The sequence below is a fragment of the Neopelma chrysocephalum genome, unplaced genomic scaffold, assembly GCF_003984885.1.
Source record: "Neopelma chrysocephalum unplaced genomic scaffold, ASM398488v2 Primary Assembly neopelma1_96845, whole genome shotgun sequence".
Taxonomy (NCBI): Eukaryota; Metazoa; Chordata; class Aves; order Passeriformes; family Pipridae; genus Neopelma; species Neopelma chrysocephalum.
The window spans coordinates 915,754-939,030 of NW_020925488.1; the positions used below are offsets into that span (position 1 = coordinate 915,754).

Below are 23,277 nucleotides of genomic sequence, written 5' to 3' on the forward strand. Positions count from 1 at the left end.
AGCAGCTGCTGGTATGTGTCCGCTGAGCCGGGGACCCGCTCCCCCTATCCGGCCATGCCTCGCTGGCTTATCATTTCCAATCCTATCAGAAACAAAACTGCTGCTGCTTAATGCTTCATTACAGGCTGTTATGTGTCTCCTGCACTGCCCAGGAGAGCAGCAAGGAGGGCTCTGACTCTATTTAATAACTGTTTCATGGTTCCTAATTGACAGATAAAAACGCTACTAACTCAGTTTCATCAAACATAAACCATGGGCAGGAGCAGCCGTGCCCTTCTGGAGCCAGGGTGGCAGCATGAGTTTTGATCCATTATTTTGACATGGGAAATCCATAATGTGTCTATCTGCCATCACGATGACAAGTTTAGGCCTCACTTTTTCCCTGTGTTGGTTTTGGCTTTTACAACCTGGGGAAGCTGCTGGGGAGGGATTTGGGGAAGGGTGGCCAGAGAAATGGTAACTGGTGCTTTATTCTGGGGGGCCATTGCCACAAGGGTCTGCAGCACCCCTGGCATAGTGCTTGGCAGAAAGGATTGCCTTTGCAGCATGTTCCCATGAGGGATCCATGTCTGCTCACCCCACGGCTGTGCCTCACACTGGCAGGTTCCCAGCCCCAGGGCTGTCACCCTGTGGCTGTCAGGCTGAGCCACACTTGTACCTGGGGAAGATTCGCCAAGACTTTCATCTCTGGTAGAAAAGGACCTCTATGTGCTCAGATGAAACAGGAAAGGATTTATTCTTGTAATTTTAAGATGATGGGAAATCAGGGTGTTTCTTTGTGCACTGTGTGGTTAGCAGGATTGCATCAGTGCCTAAAGGGGTTCCCTTACCCCTTTTTACTTGTGCAGGTGACCAAGTGACCCAGACTTCTTCCATGCATGTTGAGAAACTGCAGGGAGAGAAACCTCTGCCCTCCCCAGCAATCACATGGCCACAAACACAGGGCCGGGGTGTGCAAATAGTAATGAAGAGTGTTGCAGACATGGAATTCAAAAGCCGCGTGCAGAACCTTTGGGATTTGCTTTATCAGATCCCACATGAGGCCAGCACTTAAAAGAAAGTCTTTGGAAATGAGGTTTTACAGGGCTTTCTCCTCCCATCACAGTGTCTGGAAACTTAAATACCATCTGGGAGTCCCACAGGTACTTGTGACTGCCGGAGGGGTTGAATGGCACCCAGGGTAGAAGCAGCATTGCTCCCAGGTGGCATGAGCAGAGGTGGAGTTGCAAAGGGGAAGTATTGAGGGCCTGCAGCTCTGTGCAGAGCAAAGCAAATCTGACCACCACTGAAGGCGTGCTGGGAGAATGAGAGGTTATTAGTAACGAGCGCTTCAGGGATAACACAGAAGATACTGATTTAAATAAAAATCACCATAACAGCAGCTCTAACAGTACCCTGTGGGTCACTTGGAGGCGAATCAGAGGCTCCAGTGCTGGCACACGCGGAGCATTTCCTAGCTGCAAATATCACGCCGGAGAGAGCCAGGACTGCTGCCTGTGCTCCTGAGCAGGGACAGGGACAGGGAGGCAGGCGCTGTGCCAGGGATGCCTAAAGAGACCCACTGCAGTGAGGTTAGAGGCTGGAGCTGCTGTGAGCCACGAGGGCACACTGTGCTGTTTGCAGCGCTGCCAGGAGCCGCAGTGCCAGGAGCTGTGCTGGGCCTCAGCAGCCTGGGCTGTCTCCTGCCTCGAGCTTGCAGGGATTAACTGCACTGAGGATGTGTGGTTTGGGTGGACAACACAAAGGCTAAGGGGGCCCAGTTGGCTGGGGACAGCTTCAGCTCCTCATCCATGAGAGAGGAGCGGAGTGGTTTCCTTGCCACCCTTCATACCAAGAGTGCTTTTATCAATGGAGTGTGAAGGGGTCATAAAACACTACCAGCTATCTCCATAGACAGCTAATCCATTGCTATGGATTTCTTCTTAGGGAATCTGGCAGACCCTTGTGCAATTCCTTGTAGCTGGCTGTAACTCTGCTGCCATGGTACAGCCACCCGCAACATCAACTGCTCTCATCATGATACGGAGCCATGTCATGACATGCCATCGAAAAATGGAGATGTGATGCAACATAATAGCCAAGCTGTCAAGATAAAATGAGTCTTAGCATGTAACAGAAGGGTTTCTCCACTTCAGGGATTTTTGTACAAGGAGTTTTTAGAGTGTTTCCTCCTGATCAGTGTGCTTCTGTGAGAACTGGGCATTTTGCAGTGTAAACCTCCCATGCCTTTCAGCTTTCCCATCAAATATGGGCAGACCATCTGCTGGACCTGCTGCACAGACAGCACGGGCTGCACCAAGGTGGATCTGCATTACCAAATCTCTTGTCACTTCCCGCTCAAGGGAATTTAAACCACCTGGAACAGTTCCCTCTGGGAGGACCCAGCTTCCCCAGGATGAGCTCACGGCCTGGTTCTTGCATTGAGCAGCGTGTGTACGGCTCAATCCAGCACATTTATGCATTAGAGTGGGTGACTGGAAATACCAATCCAGCCCAGATCCTGCCCACTGGGCTGTCTTGGGAACATTACAGACCTGATCAGCATCAGCTGCTCTCTGAGGACAAGGCAAGACAGGCAAACTCACCTGCTTGGAATAGCTGCTGGGAGTGGTCAGAGGCCAGGAGCTGTGGCTGGTTGCTCTCCATTGCCTTGTGACGGGGTTTCTGTGGTACTGCAGCTTCTGTTTGCAGTCATACTCTACATAGAGACAGTCACTAGGCTTAATGTCCCTGTAAATGACATGTGTGGGTTTTTTTCCAAATCAACATAACCTTCTTATAGGTGTGGAGCTCCTGGTGCAGTGCTGCAGCCCTCCAGCAGCACCCCAGTGCTCTGTAGCCCCCTCAGGGTGCTCATTTCAACATGGAAAACCCCAAATGGGGCAAAACCAACAGAGATGCAGCACGAGCAGCCAAAATCCAGCTGTCTGGGACTGCACAAGTCCTGCTGTCAGTGAGTCCAAGCCAGTGGTAGTGTGAGCATGGTGTCATACATTCACAGCAGGCATAAGGATATTTCCAGCACTCTTAGAGGCCAGTTTACAATGCTGGGATTCTCTCCAGCCAAACCACTTGGGTTCAGATTTCCACTAACCCACCTCATTTCCTTATTTTTCTTTATCTCCCAGCAAAAATTAAACCATTGTCTGCTTTGACCAGCTCTTTACCTGGAATTAAATGACTAATTTCTGACCACTGAAGGTCCTGTGTTGGCTTGTCCTAGGGAGAGGGCAGGAGAGAGTAAAAGCAGGGTAACAGAGAGTAAAATTGCAACCAAAGAGCTTGGGCCAAACAAGCAGCTTTGTCCCCGAGTGTAACAAGGTGATTGACCTCAATATCCTTGTGCACTGGGAAAAGGCAGATGCTGCACAGCATCCCCTGCAGCATCCCTGTGATGTGGGATTTGAGGAAGACATGGGGGCCTGCTGTTGCTGCCTGCCCTGCTGTGTGGCCCCTGCCAGGGTGCTGCTCTGAATGAATCCCTCTTTGAAGGGCAGCAGAACTGTCAGGAAAGCCTCCAGCCCTGATATAAAGACTTCCAGTGTCAGAGAATCCTCTGGAGCCTTTAGTGATCTCTTACAGGTGACAAAATGATGTTCACTGCTTTTATTGGCTGAATCTGCGCAGATTTGGCTTCATCCACTTGGGTGCATGCTGGCAGGTGGAGGGTCAAGATGGTGGGGTCAAGCACACCATCCACACCACTGAGCCACAGCCAGCCTGGCTTTGCACATTGTGCCAGCACTGGGTGACAAAGGCGTTTGATGGGCACCATGTTTGCAAAGTTAAGGGTCTTTCTAGCACACGTGTATTGGCTGCCCTCCCTGTACAACCATAAAAATGCTGCGGACAGTTGTGTACCCCATATAAAGGGAAGATTTGATTTGCCTTCCCCGAGTGCCTGTCTGTCCCCGCCAAGGACAGCAAGAGCAGAGGCAGATTGCTTGGCCCAGCAAGTTCCCTCCCCAGTGGTTAAAGATAGATAAAGGCAACTGAGAGCATCAGCCCAACCCTCCAGAGAGGTGACTGTCCAGCTCTCCTTGGCATTCCTGCAGTCTCTCACCAGGCTTGGCTCCCATCGGGCTGGTGTCTCTCCTGACTCAGGGCTTGGGGAGGGCAAGATCTGCCCCACACGATTCCAGTCTATGACTCAAGTCTTCTAAATCCTGCCTTGTTTCATGCCTTGAGAGGCATCCCACGTCTTAAAGGATTCTGGCTGTACTGGGGCCAACTTACCCATCCTGGGTGTAAACCCTTAGCTCAGGCAGAGCTCAGGTGGCTTTCCTTACCGAGATCTATTGGTAGAGTTCCTTTTAATAGCATGTACGTGATGTGGAGTGGGATAGACCACTCCAACTCTGGCTGGCACGTTATAAATCTCAGGGAAAAAAATAATGCAAAGGGCCAGGAGGCTGGGGGGTGAAAAAAAGCAGAAGGAAGAGGCTGTTTTCCCAGAACCCAAAGCAGTTAGGGGTGGAGAGCAGGAAAGGAAGGGTTGTACAGCTCGCTGGGGCAGAGTGTGCAGTTGTTTATACTGGAAATGAGTTTCTGTTTATTGCAAGCTATGGTGGGGAGACCACAAAGTGAACGTAAAACAAAATGGGAAGGGTGTGGGAAAAGTCAGGGGAGGGGGAGTGGGTGCCTTTGACAAACTCCAGAAGTCACGTCCAGTAATAAATCAAGCCGGGATCTGTCCCGGGACACAGGACCCAGAACATCTGCTTGGGCTGCAGGGAAGCCGGGCAGGCAAGGAGGGATCTCCCAGCCCTGTCTGGGGCCAGGCAGGAGGCAGGAGCTTGGGCAGCTCAGCCACCCATGGGTGCTGAGCCCGGCAATGCTCATATGCCAGCAGAGGTGGATCGAGCACTTGGCTCTACCAGGACACATGGGAACTGCACTCAGGGCTGAGGGATTTAGCAGGCATCTTCAGTCAGCCTCTCCATCCTCAGTAGCCATCCTTTGACTGTTCTGCACCTCCATTTCCTTGTCTGTAAGGTGGCACAGGGTGCTTTTCTGCCATTTATCACTTTTCCCAAGCTTTGCAGCAAATACTGCATGGGATGGCAACTCCTGCAATGTCTCAGAGCTGGGGTATGGTGTAGGTGCCACTGGGAAGGGAGGTCCCTTGACCTCTTCCAGGGTAGCAGGAATTGGTGTGATAACAGGGCTGCTGGTGAAATGAGAGACAAATCTCATGATAACCCCACTGGAGCCAGCAATGCATCCTTTCTGTGTACAGACTTTGAAGGTATTAAGTGCTAAGGATTTTGATTTGACACCTGAATCCAGCTGCATTTTTGTGAGAAGCCCTTGCAGGTTACAGCTCCAGACCTAACTTTCATAAATAATCTGTTGCCTTGGGTGTAGTGCTTTGGAAGGAGTGGTGAATGTTTGTTTTGCAGATTCAAGCATTCCCCTCCTCTTCTTCCTTTTCCTCTTCCTTGGAAAATGGATCCTATTAACCGCTGCAGATGACACAACACATGCCAATACATTTGCAACCCATTTGGCTCATGGTGAGGGCTGCTTTCGAGCTACAGACTTCCCCAAGGGTCCAAGTAAAGCATCGTCATGGGAAGAGAAACAAAGATTGTGTGTCTGCCCTGTGAGTCCTGGCCCAGTCGTTGACTTTCCAGCCCATATTAGTGCAGAAAGCAGGAGAGACAGCCACTGAGATGCATGTGTGAGTTATGACCTCAAAAGTCATTTGAATTTCATTATGCTGGGCCATGGTTGAGCTGCTCTGCCATAATGCTATGGGTGCTGCTGTGGGGTCTGCTCTCCAGAATGCCACTCTCTGGGCACGGGGTTGCTGTATCACACTGATGATATGCCTCCAGCATCTTCCTGTGACAGATAAACCCCAAATCTTCCCATCAGGATCCTGGTCGGGTTCACCCTCGTGTCACCACTGGAAAGGTCCGAAACTTTGACAGCATTGCAGCATTTCCCCACTTACTCCAGGCATATTGCCTTCCTTACCATGCTGCTGGTGACTTACAAACCATGGGACAGACCTAGCTGCATTGGTATAAACCCAGCCAGAGCTGCTTTTTTTGCTCCAGGAGAGGATGGTAAACTATTTGGGTGAACCCCTAGCGCTCTGCTCTGTCTGTTTTTTGCTAGCACCTCCTTGCAGCTCTCATCCTCAGCCAAGCCCTGGCTCTCAGACCCATCCAGGCCGCTCACCTCATCTCAGAAGGATTCTGAGCCATCTGTGTGCATCGAGATGAGAGTCCTTATTGCAGGAGGCATTTGCAGTGTGTTCCTGGTCCGTGATGGGGCTCATGTGAGCCAGGACACCACACCATCCTTATGCTGCTGGCAAGGTCCAGACCATGGGGCTTGCTCTTCACCTGTAATTTTCTGTGCAACACTTCAGAGAGCACAGCAAAATCCTTCAGTGACTCTAATAACGTTTCCCTTCAAAGCTCTAGGGTATTTCCCCCCCATCCCTGTGAAGTCACGCTTCAGGTCTGCTGAAATCCTAGCAAATACCTTCTAAAATCCCCTGGAGCCCCTGCGACAGTTTATTGAGAGTCCAGGACTGCTTGACCTTGGAGGGGGTGAGAAAGGGAGGGGAAGAAAGAGCAGCCCTGTGCTTCCCTGCCAAACTACTTGATCCGGTGCTGAGCCTCTTGCAGAGACCACAACCCAGCCAGAAATCAGTCCCAGCCCATCAGTGGCATATCTGGGCACAGTGCCCTTCTCTCCCCTCTGCGCCAGGTCTCTGGAGGGTCTCCCGCTGTGCTGGGCAGTGCTGCTGCATGCACAGTGTGGTGTGTTCCCCAAAAAAGCAGCAGTGCCCCAATCACCTGTGGATGGGGCCCATCCCAGCATCCTGGCCCCTTTATCCTGCCCAAAAGAGGTATGGGGGTCTCCGGGTGACAACTTGTTCCCAGCTGTGGTGCTTGGTGTGTACAGGGGCGTTGCCCACCCTGGTGATCTATCCTTCTGCTGGGGATTCCCACCATTCCTCAGGAAATAATTAAAATATTGATAACAATATTTTGTATGAAAAAAAGTGCTTGTTATTTCTTCTTTGTTGTAAGCAAATCAGAGGATGCACGAGAAGCTGCTCTCCTCCATCAGGAGGGAGAGGCTGTGCTGAGCATCCAGGTTATCACTGTCAGAGCAGACTTGGAACGATGCTGCTCTTGCCACTGATCCGGTGCTGATGCACTCGGGGAAGGTGTGTTTGCCTCTGGGGTTTCATTGTTAAAAGATCATCGATAAATTACAGGGAGTCCAGAGAAAAATTGATTAAAGGATTAAAAGATAGCGTATGACCTAAAGGGAAGATTAAGGGAATTTAGTGAGGTGCTTGCTGTGGAGTGGAGCTGGGGGAGTAGGGAAGGAAGAAAATAAAAACAACCTCGCAAAGGTGGTGATTAGACCAGGTGAAAACAGTGGCTGTGGGTAACTAAATTGGTTTGTGCTTCACACTTTGTTTTGCAAATTTCAGGCTCTCAGGTGGGAAGTGGCTACCCAAGCCCCTCGAGCTGTTGGAGCTGCCCTGGCCACACATGCCATGAGTGTCCCCTGGGGTTTGCCCACTGCTGCTTGTGGGGATTTAAGCATGGAGCCAGGATTTGAGGAAGATGAGCATCATTTTCATAAAGCAAAAGGCCTTTTTTTAGCTCCATTTCTTTACAGATGGGCTGAATAATGGGACCTCCCTTGAAGCTGCCTGAGTTAAGGATGCAGCTATTACTTCCAAATGCAGTGAAGTCTGTAGCTGTGTGACTTACATCATCCCAAGGACCCCATTGCCTTAAAAAAAGAATGAGGCCAGGGCCTGACTCAGGCCTGAGGATAAAAAAACAGACATTCATAAAGAGAGCAGTGGCCTTGAACAGTGGTGTTAGCTGAGCTGGTATCCCAGCCCACCGCATCCAGAAATGTCACACTCCTCTGGGTTTCATCCCCTTGAACAACACACTTTGGGTGAACTGCAGAGACTGATGGTCTTCCTGCCTCCACCCCAGCACAGGGGAGGATTTAGGCTTGATGTGGGGACAGTTCCACTGTTAGTGACATGCCTGACTGGTATTTTCTCAAGGCTAGAGAGTGGGCAGCTGAGGACTGGTGTGGAGATCTCACTTCCTGTGATAAATTAGGTGTCTTCCCATATGCCTGTCATTAATGGGCTGGCATCATCCCTGAGCAGCCAGAATAGCACCACAAACCAGAGCCATCCCCTGAGGTGTCCTTCTCAGCTCCATTCCCACCATAGTCCAGTGCTTTGAGTTTCCAGGATGTATTATGCAGAGGCACATATGTGGGCTGGGTGGCTTCACTGGACATACCGAAGGAGGCTGGCTACTGCTGAGAGGACTTGAATGTATTCAGGGTGGGAACAGCATGGGAAGACTGTCATTTCTCTGCAGCCAGCTCTGGCATCTCTCTCGGGGGACCTCTGGCTCCAGGCCAGCTATTTTTGCAAGGTGCCTACAATTAAGATTCCCCAGCAGGACTGTAACAATGACCTGAAGCTGGGCAAAGTCACCAGGGCTTTTCCACACTCCCAGCATAGTCCCTGGCGCTGAGCGACAGGCACAGGCTGCAGATCAGCCCTGGAGCAGCGTAGCATCTCACCAGGAGAGTATGGGGGGCAGAAGGGCAGCCCCAAGGATGTGAGTCAGTGACCAGGGGGTGCTGAGTCTGCATGAGCAAACCCAAATGCAATCAGGATGGCCGAACACGGGATGAGCAAATGGCTCCACTGCCTGTGCAGACACCTGCTGTACCTTCATACAGATGCCCACTTTCAGGTTCCCTGTCCCAACTGAACCCAAGGCTGAGCAGTCGGTACAGGCTCGAGGGCACCAAAGGTTCTGCCTTGTAAGGGGATGGGAGAACAGCCTGCAGCATTCCATCTAGGAAAACATGTGGGAGAAAAGAGGAGAGAGTGGTTTTCAATAAATTCTGAAGGAATTCTGAAGGAAAGGAACTTTTTCTGCAAAAGCCAGTGCAAGTGCAAGGAGAAAGTGGATAGGGGGTACATCTGCTTACTAACTGCTCCCATCAACCCCTCCTCCTGACCAGACAGGAGAAGAGAAACCCAAAAATATCCTTTTCTCTACTCCAGAGAGTCAGAAATCTCTTACTTCTTCTTTTGCATTCCCCGTGGGGTGAGAAACATGTCTGCCAGGAGGTACCTCACTGGGGTATTGCACAGAACAACCTGGGGAAGAGCAGAGCAGGGAAGGGGATGCATCCAGACTGCATGTCAAGAGGGATGAAGAGAGGAGGCATTTTTGGAGAGCTGCTGGCTGTTAGAGGCAGCCCACACTCCCCCACTGGGAGTGATAGCTGGTAATGTTCGTGGTTGGCTTGTTACTCAGTACATGACAAAGTGCTTATAGCTTCCCTCCAGAGGCTCCTCATGGATAAATATACAACTTCCAGGAGTTCTGGTGGGACAGCTTTGCCGAGGATACGTGGCTGCTGATGGTCCCAGTTGTGTCTGATCACACCTGGTATTTTCCCTGTCTTCTCCATCTGGAGAGAGGATGGATTGCTTTCTTGCTGCCTTTGAATAAAGTGATGGAGTGGGCAGGGGCATTGTGTGGTGTAGGTTGTGCAGAGAATTTGTACCTGAAGCTGGGAAAAAAAGAGAAGTGGATTCTGAGTTCTCTTCTGCAGGTACTGCAGGCAGGGAGGCAGGAGACTGACATGGCACAGATCTTCAGGGTCCCCAATACCCGCCAAAGAACCCTCAAGGGCATTCCCCCTGCACAGTTGAGATGAGGAAGGCACCGCCCTCCCTCACACCAGACAGGGATGTTCCCTCTCTCTGGCTGGCAGCTTTTAGAGCTGAGCTCCTGGAGGAGATTAGATTGCCAGGGATCTGCACAAATTTGGGCTCCAGGACTGTATGTTGCTCACAGCTGGTGTGGACTGAGGTGGGGCACAGCAGAAACCAGAGCAGTGCCAGACAGCTCTGCTTTTTATCAAGGAGTACCAAGGGAGGCAGATCCTCCTCCCTGGAGATCAGGGCTGTGATGTGCTCTCATGTGCACTGACCACAAGCTGGTTGGGGTGAGGAGCAGCTGCTTGGGGAGCCCATGTGTTGCTAGGAAGCATTTTCCCCCTGCATTGCCTTGGCACAGTGCATCCAGCCCCATGTCGAAGAAAAGGGTCCCTGGAAGGAGAAATTATTTTGGCAGGGACTGGAAAATCCGATGTAATTCATGCCCTTCATACTTCCCAGCCGTTTTATAAGGGACAGGCACAGCATTTGGATGGGAGCTGCGGCGACACAAAGCTCTCCTCTCCCAACCCCAGTGAAGGAAAGCCCCATGAATGTGCAAAAGCCAAGAGCACGTCAGCCCCTTGCTGTCCAGGTGGGAGCTGCAGCCCCGTCACTGCTGTGTGAGCGTGGCAGACTGGCATCCTGGGATGCTCCGGTCCTGAACTGTGGGCATGGATGCGCTCTCCATCCCCGGGGCCTCCCAAGGCTGCGTTTGCCGGCACCCTCCCCTCGGTTGCTGCACAGTCTCTCACCCCACACCGCTCCTCAGGTCTCCGGGAGCTGGACGGGGGCCCGGCACAGTCAATCCTAGAGCAGCCGGTAACGACGTTCGGTCATTACTGCCCGGGGCTATGTGCGAACCAGTGACCTGGCTCTGAAATGGTTTATGTTACATGCAAATCCCCTCGCAGAGGTGTTGGGGGAGGAAAGCCGGCCTCGCCGTGAACTCCCCGGGCTGGAGAGCAAACCCCAGCGCTGCTGCAAAGAACCTCCCGTGCCGGGTGCGCTGCTGTGCCGCCGCATCCCGCCTTCCCGGTGCACCCATCCCGGGGGTGCCGCGCCGAGCACCGCGAACCCCGGCTCCGCTCGAGGACTGGCGGTGCTACTGTTATACACAAAACAATAATCAGCTGCCGTAACGAGGATGCAGAGTAGCTGAGCTGGCTTCCCTGCTGTTGTGCCGGCTCCAAGTAGAAACAGCTGCATTTGGTTTGGTTAAATGTTTTATTTACTCACAATTATCCCAGATAACAGATTTGCTTTCTTTTGTTCAATATTTAATATTGTTTCAGAACAAAGCTGCTCTTTGGTTTCTGGGGGAGGACAGGGGGGTTAGTGGGGACTTTCTCCTGTGATGTGGTCCCAAGTGAAGGCTGGAGGTGCCCAGCAGCCCTGCTGTACATCCGTCCCTAAGGCATCCAGCCAAGCATCCTGTTCCATGGGGGACAAAGTCAACTGCAGGAGCACAGTTAGGGTTTGGGGTGCTAGTGTGCTGGGCAGGATCTCCAAGGACTCATGTGGGCATTTTCCTTTGGACAGCAATGCTGTCCAGTACCAGCACTGCTGGACAGAGTGGGAGCAAGGGGGTCTGTCATGGGTGCAGGATGCCAGATGGCTTCTCCTTCCTAAATCTCACATCTTCGGGAGCATCTCCAGAGACAGCTACCATGTCAGCCATCCAACCCACCCCTAGCCACAGTTCTCAGAGCCCCTCTCCTCTTGCTCTTTTCTCTCACAGACTGGGGCTGTGAGGCTTGCCCACTAATTTTCTGAAGCCTGGAGAGTGGTCAAGTTGAAGAGCACCTCTGCTGTGCTGCAAACAGCATGGCCTCGTGCAGTGTGGGATGAAGCAAACTCCAGTGATCCTCTTATCACACCAGGAGCTTGCCCTGCTACATGGGCTTGAAAGTGGGACATTCCTCTCTATGAGTAATGCCCTACCCAAAAATTTACAGCGTTGCCTCTTGCCATGTTCACTGAATTTTCTGCAAGGGAAATGAGAAAATCCATAGCTTGGTTTATGAGCCCCAATCAGTGTAAAACAGGGCCTTTTAGAAATTTATCTTTTGCTGAGTCCACCTTTTTCTCCAGTACCTTCTGGGGAATAAATTCTTGCTCTTTGAGGCTGGGGAGATGTAGCTGTCCCTGGCCCCTGTTGGGAGCTACCAGGGAGGTGCTGCAGCCTGTGAGTGTCAGGGCTGGGCCAGGTGCTGCCTGAATGTGGACAATTCTAGTGTCAGCTGGGATGGCTCACACTCCAGAGGGGTATGTCTTCAATGTCTAATTTCAAGCAGGAGGAATGTCTTCCTTAAAATGTCCGCTTGCTAAGGTTGGTGTGGCTTAGACTGAAAGGGAGAGACGTAAACCCTGTCTCCATCACTTGCCCAGGTCACCCAGGAGGTCAGTGAGGAACAAACCCATCTCCCCTGTGCCCCTGCACCCCTGGGTTCTCTAATTCTCTCTCAAATGAATTTTGCCTCATTAATTAAGAAACAAACAAACAAAACCATCAAATCAAAGCCAAACCCTTGCTTTATCCTTCTTGAAGAAGCAGTGGCTATGAACGTGTTCCCTATGTTCTGGGAACATCACCTGCCTATGCACCATCCCACTGCTGTCCTTTGCACCCCTTCTCATCCTCATACTTACCCAAGAACAGCTGGACAAGGGGAATCAGAGCAAAATCAAAGCTTCACCTTCATCCCTTTCACCAGCAACAAAACACAGTTGTATCCAAACATTCGGATTGATGGAAGGCACTGTCCCCAGCCACAGCCATGCTGCACTCCAGCGCAGGTGGTGCATGGCAGAAGGATGCTCCCCTGATCCACCTGGCAGTAAAAACATGATTTATTCATCATTGTTTTCTTTGTTGTTTCCTACCAGCCTGCTGTACACAAACAATTTTAGAAAAGCAGCATTAGATAAATAATACATTGTGCTTGCAGCCAGCATGTGCATAACAAAAGCGTCTGTGTAGATGTCTGTGTAGACGTGAGGGGTCTGCTGCTCTTGTGCACATTTGCCCACGTGCTCAGTGCTGGCATCTCACTCCCAGGTGGATCCCTGTTGTGCCCTCTGGCCCCTGCAGCTTTGCTTTTGGTCACTCATCTGCCTTTTTACTCATCAATACATACTCACAGCCTGCAAGGTCATGGCTGTGGTGCCAAAAAAGTCGGTGGGTGATGATATGGAGGGTATGTTAGGCACAGACAAGAGATTGGGCAGCAGTCCTGCCATGGGCACTGGAGAGAGGCCAGGATGCAAACAGCAGGAGTCTGGCAGCAAACAGTATTGGTTCTGGGATTGTCCCCCAGCACAGGGCAGCACAGGGGTCCTGCCCATGTGCAGGCAGGTTGTGTCACAGCTGTACCTCTAGCACAAGCACATGCTGCTGCCAGGGACTCTGGAGCCTTTGCTGGTCCAAGACAGAGATGATGAGTTATGCAGGTGACCCCAAAAGCACACTATAGGCTCATTATCCCCCATCAGCTCAGCGCCTGAATGTGCCCCGAGTGCACCAGAAAAAATACCTCCTACAGAAGTGTTTGAGAGGCCTCTTAAAACTTTTATTGGCACTATTTTTTGTATCCCTCCACCTGTGGAGCAAGGCATCTTTAGTACGTTCAGCCCTCAGCAGGAGAGGAAAATTATAACTGATCCATTTCAGAAACCTCTAAAAGTGACCTAAAATAACTTTTCTATATATAAAAATGTCATGATTTTAATGTCCATTATCTCATGACCTAGCAGAGTTAGGAAAAGCTCTTGTAGATCATTTTTAGTGGTTTTTAAAATGGATTGGTCACACTTTTCCTCTGCACAGTGGGACTCAGGGTACAAGGATAACTGGGCTTTAGACATGAGGAGGGAAACAAAAATCTGTATCTGTGCTGATGCATCGAGAGCTGTTTCATCCTCACGGTCCACTTGTTGTGCTCTTACCAGCTGAGCAGGGGTGCTGGAGCTGGTCAAGCAACAGCTGTTTCCAGCAAGCCAGAGAGACAGAGGTTAAAGGGATGCAAAACACAGGGCACTGTGTGGTTGGAAAGCCAACTCCCTGCCATCAGTCTTTTGTGGGGTCTTCAGAGATGATGACCCTGGGCCCAGGTTTTGCTGCCTGTTGCAGCCCCAAATTCTGCTGGAACTGCTTGAGAGCAGCGTACCCATGTGGGATACACTTGGCTCTGGTGCAGCCTTTCATTCCCTCACCCTGAGCTTTAGCAACAAGGCTGGTTGCAGCCCAAGCCTCTGGGAAGCTGCCACAGCCAGGCATTAAACACGCCAGGTTTCCAGAGAGGACATCAGCAGAGCACGTGGGAGAAGTGGCTTCCTGCCATGCGAGAGGTTAACAGACAGATTAGAGAGGGCAGGCACTGTTTGTGGCGAAAGGAGAGGAGCTCTGCCTTTACATAGTTCAGCAGCTCCGTGAAGCGACAGGGAAGTAAATATTTGCCAGGATTAAGGAGGCTGTGTGCAGGAAAGAAGTGCCCAAGTGGCTCATTGTGTTACTTGGGCTGGTTTTGGCATGGGGCAGGTGCTGAGAGCTGGACATCATCTGGGGGAGAATGAAGGAGGTTGGAGCAGGATACCCCACACCCAGAAGCACTGCCCAAAGCCTCAGGGCAGAAAAAGCCTTTAAGGCTGCTCCCTTGATGGCTTTGTTTTGCTCCACTGCCTTTCTTGCTCTCTCTGTCGGCCTGATGGGCTGGCCCACCTCCAAAGACAGCATTACAGAGTGCCGGATCGATTGGAGCCTGCAATTTTATTTGCTGTCTTTAAGAGCCTTTGATGGGCAGCATGAGCTGTGCCAGCGAGCGCCTTTCCTGGGAGAGGAGGGGAGAGGAACGAGGTTGCAAGACACCGTCTCCCACAGGGAGATGAGGGCCCTGCCACCAGCTTGGAGAAGGCAGAGTGGGCAAAAAGAGCCCTCCCAATGCACCAAGGCAGCTGAGAAGGGGCTTGCAGCCCTCTCCTCCATGTTGCCTGGCAGTCATGATCACAGTCACCTGTGTGTTGTCGTGGTCACAGCTCCAAGTGGCACATTGCACTGGCCCTGCACTCTCCTGTGGGGTGAACTTACTCCCCATCAAGGTGGGAAATGGGGTAGTTGCATGACAACCCCCTCCCAAAGCGCCTGTGGCTCTGGGACTGATGGCTCTTTCCAGAGATGGAGGTTGCAGGAGTGTCCCTGTGAGACAGCTTGTGTCTGCCCAGAAAGAGAGGGTGATAGCTGGGGTAAGACAGCTGCTGGGGCAGCAGCATCCCTTCAGCTGCATCTGTCCTTGAACTCTGCATCAGAAGGGCAGAGATGCAAGGGTGGTTTTGCCCCCTTCCCCAACCTCTTCTTCCACCCCTGGCTTGCTAAAAGGCACTAGAGGATGAAAGGTGGAGTGTGCTGTGGACACAGAGGGTTTGGGGCTGCATTTGGGGCCCCAGTCCTGAAGCAGAGGGCAGGATTTTCAAGGCATTCAAGGCTGTGAAAATGGGGCATCTTCAAAGGCTGCTGCAGATGGGGCTGGAAGCAGGGGGCAGTTTGGTCAGCCCCCACCTTCTCCCAGCAAAGCAAACCTGGAGGCATGAGCCCGCCCCAGCCTCCTCAGTGGAGGAATTAGCACAGATCACAAAGAGCCGTATCGGGGGTAATACTGGAGACAATGGAGGTAAATTATCCTCATATGGACTACTAGTGGCACAGTAGCAGTGCAGCATCTGGGGCCATGCAGGTAGGACTGGACCCTGCGGGACTACAGAGATGCTCGACAAAGCCCCGGCTGCTTCTGCCTGGCTTCCCAGCGTCTCCCGGTTCCGAGCGGGACAGCTGAGTACAAGCAGCAAATGGGCGAGACGCCCACGGTAGCATCCCTAGTGTACCCAGCTTCTCCAGCGTCCCTAAGTAGTATTCCCAGCCCCAACCCCGTTTGCCGGGGGCCGGGCAGGTGCTGTTAGCTCACAGTGCCACCACGCGGTCACCTGGGCCCCAAAGGCTGCCCCTAAACTGCGTGCACCCCTTCAGCTCCTCCGGAACACCTCCAGAATCCCCACTGCATCCTGCAAAGGGCAATGCTGCGTTTGCTCCCTCCTTCCCCGGGGAGGCAGCGAAAGGGTTAAGGAGCCTGCGAGGAGGAAGAGGATAGAGCTGTAGCAGGGATCAGGCCCTTATCTCTGGCCTTGCGATTAGCCACTCTGTTTTGCTGCGGAGGGTCTGCTTGAATAATTTAACTGGGAGGCTCATTAACCAGACTCTGGCCTTCGTCTGTCGGCTGAAGGCTGAAATAGCCATTAGGAGGAACACGCGGAGCCGAGCAGCACAGCCTTCCCTCCTGCTGGCCCCCTCCACTCCCTCTCCCTCTCCTTCTCCTTCTCCCTGCTCCCTGACACTGCTGCCCTTGGCTCTCTTGTCATCTGCTGGCTCCCTCTCAGCCCTGCCCCGGGGGTGCTGGCAGGTGTGCAAGCCCCGTGCCTCAGTTTCCCCTCAGCAGACTGTAGTAGACTCTGTAGACTCCAGCTGCAGCTGGAGCTCATTGCATCCCCCTCCAAAACTTTTCTAGCAAAAGCCATCATTATTTCCTGAGCCCGGGCTCTGCTGTGCAATGCTGAGCCAAGATCCCGGCATCCTGCCCTGGCAGTCTGTGCTCATGGCAAACCAGCTGGATTGGCCCTCTCCAGGTGTCTGCTGCTGCCCATCAGGGTCCTGCTCTGGTCCTGGATGTGTCCTTGAGGGTGTTATGCTAGTGAGACCTGGGCTGTGCCTAAGTGGGACCAAAGAGACCTCCCAAACACCTGCAGCTCTGCAGGGCTGCACACACATTGGGGAATTGCAAGATATGACTGCCGGGATGTCCCATTTTATGGTGATGCTTCAGGTTTTGGCCTCCTTCTGGTGCAGCAAAGGCTCCGACTCCTCCATCCTTTACTCCTCTGGCCCAGTAGGCAGAGGTGTGTTAGGCTGGTGCACGGCTTCCCTAAACCAACATCATAGAATCATGGAATCACAGAATAATCTGGGTTGGAAGGGATCTTAAAGACCACCTCATTCCAAGCCCCTTGCCATGGGCAGAGACACCTGGTGCACATCCAGCCCCGGGAGTGTATTTAATGGTAAGGCACTGTGCCAGGGTGCTGCGGTTGGAGCCAAACTCTGCTCTTAGCAATGCAAGTGCCCAGGTACTGGGAGGAGTTGACCTCAGCATCAGGTCAGTTAAAATTTTTAACAAGGACAAAATGTATCAGCTGAAAGGTATCACATCTCATCCTCTGCGAGCGCTGGCCTTCGGCATTTTGCAAAGTATTCCTGCAGCTCTGGCTGTGCTGCTGCAAAGAGCAGGATGTCCAGGAAAGCCGAATACAATATGAACACTTCTCTGGGTTTAAATTCTCTTCTGACTCTGATGTCTAGGACCAGCTGATGAGGCTGGAGAAAGGCTGCTCCCACTGGGTGCTCTCATCCTGTCTCCAGTTGTCTCTTGGGAGGCAGAGCCCTGAGATGGGATGCTCTGCCCCATGCCAAAAGCATTAACACTGCTAATCTGCCAGCAGAGCTGAATTTTTTCTGCTGGTTTCACGTTGTTCCTCATCATCTTGCCAGTGGTCCTTCATCCTCCCTCTAGTCTTTTGGAGGATCATCCCTCAACAAGTTTATCGCTCCCCAGGGATGTGGCAGAGAAAGCTGAGAGCAGTGTAGCTTAATGGGGTCAAGAGAGCAGCACCTCCTCCTCATCAGCAACATCTCTGTTGCAGCCTGGAAGATAATTTCCCCTGGTACCTGCCAACCCCCTCTGTCACTCCATCTCTCATTAACGGTGAGCTGCCCAGGGAGAAGGGGAGCTGCTGTGCACAGCCCAGTCCAAAGTATGGTCTCATGGGGGACCTCAGCACCACACATGGGACAAAGACCCCCAAATAATTCCAGCAACTGATAAACACAGATCAGGCTCCTATTGCAAACTCTTCCCTCCCAGGCTGACAGCAGTAGGGTCATCCCCTTGCTCGGAACCTGGTGATAACCCCTCCTCAGGAGGTAATTACCTTTCTCTTTCCCTGGCAGCCCCGCCGAGGGAGCCAGTGCTGATGTGCCGCTCCAACAACTACCCGAAGGGTTTCTACTGCAGCTGGCACCTGCCCACGCCCACCTACATCCCCAACATATTCAACATCTCTGTCATGTAAGTGTCTGGGAAGGGAGGGTGCAATGGGGCGAGTTTTAGTCCCTGCAGCCCGGAGCAGGTCTCAAGTAGTGCCATGAAGTCTTGGGGCGGTGGGTCTGACCTGTGCTGAGCATATGGAATCAGTGTTCCAAAAATGGGCCTGGGGAAGGGTGTTTCAGGGACATACAAACCTGATGCTTGGCACTGGGGCATTGTGCCAAGAAAGTTTTGATTTCCCTAGAGGGGACAAGGAAAGCCCCCATCTCCCAGGTCCCCTTTCCATACCTCCCAAGACATCCTCTCTGCACCAGTTGTCTGGAGTGGAGGTTGTGCCTGCTGTTTTTTGAGACATTTGGCACATCCACACACTTTCCTGCTGTAATCTGGCTATGGTTGTGCAGCAGCAGTGTCTCTCAGCTAGAAAAGGCCATGGCATGCCATCATTCCCCCTCCTGTGCCTGAGTTCTGGCACAGCCCTTATACAGGCTGGTGCCATGCATTATCTTCTTCCACTCGTGGGAGAGGCAGACCCAACCCCAACCCCAGCAGGGTCCCATCCTTTTCTTGAAGCCAGCATGAAGACATTTACTGCAGTCTCTGTGTAGGCTTAGGATAAAACATCACACACAGGAGCCTACCCAATTTCCCGGCAGGAGAAAAGCAGCCCCTTTGGCTATGGCAGGGGCTGCTGCCTGGGGGCCATGGGCTTAGTGAGGACACAGAGATGCTTACTCTGCCTCCTTCCTCCAGCAGCTTGGATGCGTCCATAGGTAACAGCTATTCTCACCTCTGCTTTCCAGACACGGCACAAAAGAGATGGTCTGTGAGAAGGATGCAGTTCCCAAAAACAGGTGTCACATCAGATACCTCCAGCTCTTCTCGACGGTGAAGTACAAGGTGACTCTGACAGTCACGAATGCTCTGGGCAAAAACTACACCACCGTCACCTTTGACGAGTTCGCCATAGGTAACTTCCACGGCAATAACTGGCCTCTCCAAGGTGGTGTTGGGGTTGGCTTGCTCTGTGCTCAGCATCGCCCACTGGGGAGAAGGGATGGGGAAAAGATTGGGTCTCCAAGTGGAGCCTCTGCCTGTCCATGCATGAGATGGAGACAGGGTCTGAGCCATGCTGGCATCCTCCCCATGACCCTCTCATTCTCAAGACCCTGCTGTGACTGATACTGGCACCTGAGCATCCTGGGGGAGCCAAACAGGATGGCCACAGCAGCCTCCATGCTGGTCACATCAGTGGCCTGGTGCCCTGTGTGGTCCCATTCCCGGTGGTCCAGATCGCCCGTGGTTGCTGAGCTCCTCGCTGCTTGGGAGGCTGGGGAAGTGACTGCCACATACCAGGGCAGAGAGCTGTGACAATTGTATGGTCCAAGTGGTGTTGCCCATCTTACCCCTCAGAGTCTCCCTAAAAGACAGGTTTGGTGTTTGTGCTGGAAGCAGTCCTGGGAATTAGGATTGGAAGGGAAATTAAAATGTCCCATTCACCTCCCTCCATCCTTAGTCAGGATAAAGTTCTCCCACAGTCAGCCTCCCTCAGCCCTTGCCCAATATGCTCCTAAAAACCCTATTCCCCTTTTTGCACCCCTTCACTGCCCCATCAGGGCATCAGATGCTGTGCAGTGTGAGACAGGGAGTGGGAGGCCCTGGGAGCTGGGATGTCCATGTCTCGCGCTGTGCCACAGGGATTCTTCCCAACCATGTCCAGACCCACGGTGGAGATGATGCTCTGACCGTGAAGGGCAGGCATGAACCGAGGAACTGAGTGCCAGACGCAGCAAAACAGGCAGCTTTTGCCACCAGCCAAAGCCGGATTACAGCTGGTGCTGTGACATCCTCAAAGAACAGAAAAAATAGGAGAGAGTAGAGTTCAGGAATACGTTGAAAAACAATTTCCTGGTTACATGTGGCAATTACTGGACCAGAAAAACAAATAAATGAATCATTGAAGTGCAGCCAGCAGTTGGTCTTTGCCTTTAGTGTGCTACACATCCCAGTCCAGAGAAGCTGGAAGTACCAGAGTACAAGAAGAGGAGCTCCACTGGTATCCTAGATTTTCCTTTCTACTCCAAATCCTGGAAAATATCGAACAAGAAGCAAGGTGCCAGCTCTGAACAGAGCAGGATGCTTTGGGAACATTGCTATCGAGGCAGGGAGCTTAGCGGGAAAGTGGTTGAGTTTCAGTCACTTGAGTGCCTTTAAATGGAAATTGCTGTGTTTGTGGAAGATACACTCCTTAAAAATGAAGGTAACCTCCAGCCTGCAGGGCCCAGGACAGCAATTAAGCTGCATTTTCCAAGTTCCTTGCATTCCCTCCTGTAGGAGTTCAGGGCATCCTCTTGTAACATCTGCATCCCACCCATGCCCTGCCTGGCTTCCCAAACATCTAGTCCTCCATCCAGCATACAAGGGTAACTCCCCTGGGAAGCACACCCAGCTGCAAGCCTCGGGCATCCCAGCACCAGCACAAGCCGGATCCAGCCCAGCAGTCTGAACTCAGCCCAGGTCGGAGGAGTGGTGAGCAGAGGCCAGCGCTGCCCCAGGCCAGCCCTTAGCATGGGTGTACTATGGCTGTCTCTTGCAAGAGTGCCTGGAGAGGTGCAGGGTGCCTGGACACATCCCAGCATTTGCACTGGGAGGTGAGACCACCCAGCATTACCTGGCAGATGCTCCAGGATGGCACCTGGGGAAGGGGTGATGGGCTGATGCTGATAGGAAGGGTCGTGTCCTGCACCCTGCCACCAGCCCTCTCCCATAACCAATTTAGTATCTAATGGCCTTAGAATCCCCTCAGGACATAGTATGGACACAATGGATAAGTAGCACAGAGAAAGTGGTAACAGGGTGCTGAAGAAGGCAGTCAGGAGGCTTTGCAGAGTCTTTATAGGATGAACTTGGCTGCTTCTGAACAGCAGCCCCTACCCCGAGTGGAGCTTTGCCATCCTGGTATTTCCAGTTAAAAGAAGAGCACTGTGTTAGTGCATTTTGCCTCGCAGTTTTGCCCCAGGTTGGCTGCTGTCCTTACAGAAGGTTCAGTGCCTCTTCCAGCTCCCCTCTCTGCAGCTGCCATCCAGTACTCTGTTCCAGCATGGTGGGTGCTGGAGGTATGGTTGTAGCACCCAGTAGGTTTTCTGGGGATCTCCACTAGCATTAGCAGGGCTGATAAGATCTCATCTTGGAAATTTTTCTGGGTTTCCCTTTGCTAAGTGAAGAGGTGGAAAACTCACGGCTCCGGGCAAAGCCACTGCTCCGTCTCGTTGATAAAGTGCTGAGTGGGAACATTGCAACATCTGGACACATCCCGCTAAAAAGAAGAGACAGTGTCAACCAGCACCTGTGTGATGCTTCTTCTAAAACCCGTGGGCTGGGGTTGTCAGAGCATGCCTTCTGTTTTTCCCTTAGCTTAGAGAAAAGCATCATACCTTCTGCATGGAGGTTAAACTCCTGCCGTGAAGTCCTGATCTCATGCCCTGCTGGGCACGGAGCAATCCAGAGCAGTGCAGGGCAAGCAGCTCTCCCTCCCAGCACCATCTGAGCCGGGAGCAGACCCACTGCAGGGTTGGACCACCCACTCAGCCTGGGCAAGCACAAAAAGCCCCCTGGGAAGGAGTGACCTGCTTTGGTTTTTATTCCTCTCTCCTTGCTCCCTCCCAGGAGCCCACAGCAGAAAATCCCTTCCCCAGCTGCTCGGAAGATGGTCTCTAATTGAGTGGAAAATGATTGGTACTTTCTTTTGCTGTCCTGAGCCCGTGCCTTGCTGGCAGTCGTGCCGTGCTGGTTATTAGCAGCCAGCTGCGAAGGGTCACTCTGCTTTGTCATTTTCAATGATGACTGGAAAAGCTTTTCTGGCCCCCTGGGCCCCATCTCCCATTGGTAGGAGATCTGGGCTGCATTCCTCCTCATCTTGCTCCTGGAATTTGTTTTCATAATTACGTCTTCTGCAGAAGTACTGGTATTAGTAAAGGTGAGTGTGAGGAGGTTCTGCAAAACCCTATAGACATCAGTGCTCCAGCCTCAGGCAGGAGGAGGTGGGAAAGGGGCTTGATGAGAGAGGGCCTAGAGGCAAAGGCAGATACCAGGGAGGAGTGAGATGGTGTGTCAGGAGTGGTCACCTCCTCTGTGATGGCTGGGACAGCATGGGGACATTTGTGATGCTCCAGGACACAAGCCAACCTTCCTCGCTTGTGTTTCAGCCCAATAACCAGGTAGCTGGTTTTTACATCCCCCAGGAAAGCCAAGACACTATCACCACACAGCAACACCAGCATCTCACCTCCCCACTTTTATCCTCGTGATCCTGGGGGAAAATATCAGAAGATGCGCAGCATTAAAAGGAGGAAGGCAGCCTTGGGTGGGGCCTTGCAGGCATGGGTGCCTTCCCCAGGTCTGCTGCCCATGTCCTGTGTGACCTTGAGAAGGTCATTTGATTGCCCTAGCTCCAGCTCTGTGGCGATGAAGATGCAGAGCATCTCAGAGAGGCTGCACGAGCACAAACGTGCCCATGTCTGTATGAAATTTGGAGTCTTTGAACACGGGTATACAGTTGCCTAAGCAGAAGGTCAGTTCAATTCATACTACTTAGGGAGGCAGAATTAAATTACCTAGACTGACATTTGGCTAAGACATGGAGTTTAATATCCCTCTGCTCATGGAAAATGCCAGGGGATATTTAATGGCCGCAAGGGATCCATTTTAGTGCTTGTTGGAGAGATGGGTTGGGCGACGGGCTGCTCTCTGCCACAGGGTCTCGGCTGCCTTTCTGAACTGCCACCTTCATTTTGAGGCATGTCTGACAACAGCCAGGAGCAATGGATAGCTAAAGACTCACGGTTAAGCATCAGCGTGCAGCGCCTTAAAGAAAAGCTGCTCTCAGATGCTCTTCTTGCACTCCAAACCCTCGCTTGGACACGGCAGCCAAAAACCAAGTGGGAAGAGCTGTGAGTAGCCTCCTGGCCAAGTCCCCTTCCCAGGAATGTCTGATGATGCTCCCTCAGCTCTGCAGGATAATATTACATCTGGTTTTATAGCCGCTTAACCAGTACTCAGCCTAATGCCCATCATCCATTATTATTATTACTATTACTGCTTTTATTACGTTACTGCCTGCAGGCCCTCGGTGAGGACAGGGCTCTATTATGCTGGCTGATGTACAGCCAGACAGCCTCTGCCTCACCATGTGCAGGCTAAATGAAGGCAGACAAAGGCTGGGGAAGGAGGAGCGCTTGTCCCTGTCTGCGAAGCAGGGACCCAGGAGGCTCCGGGGGATAAAGGATTCCTTCAAGGTCACATAGGAGTCGGGGAATTGGATACACCTTGCTCCTCAACTGGCCCCTATGGGACTAGCCCAGGTGTTTCCCATGATAA

The 23,277-nt window shown here is 52.2% G+C and overlaps 1 protein-coding gene across 3 annotated transcripts in view; it reads left to right on the forward strand.

Moving 5' to 3' along the window:
- CNTFR (ciliary neurotrophic factor receptor) overlaps positions 1-23,277 on the forward strand; it is a 201,996-nt gene that overhangs the window by 160,249 nt on the left and 18,470 nt on the right. For all 3 annotated transcript variants that reach the window (XM_027670423.1, XM_027670425.1, XM_027670424.1), the window contains 2 exons: positions 17,805-17,922; positions 18,705-18,871. In XM_027670423.1, the coding sequence (XP_027526224.1) occupies positions 17,805-17,922; positions 18,705-18,871 (285 nt within the window). The remainder of the gene's footprint in view (positions 1-17,804; positions 17,923-18,704; positions 18,872-23,277) is intronic.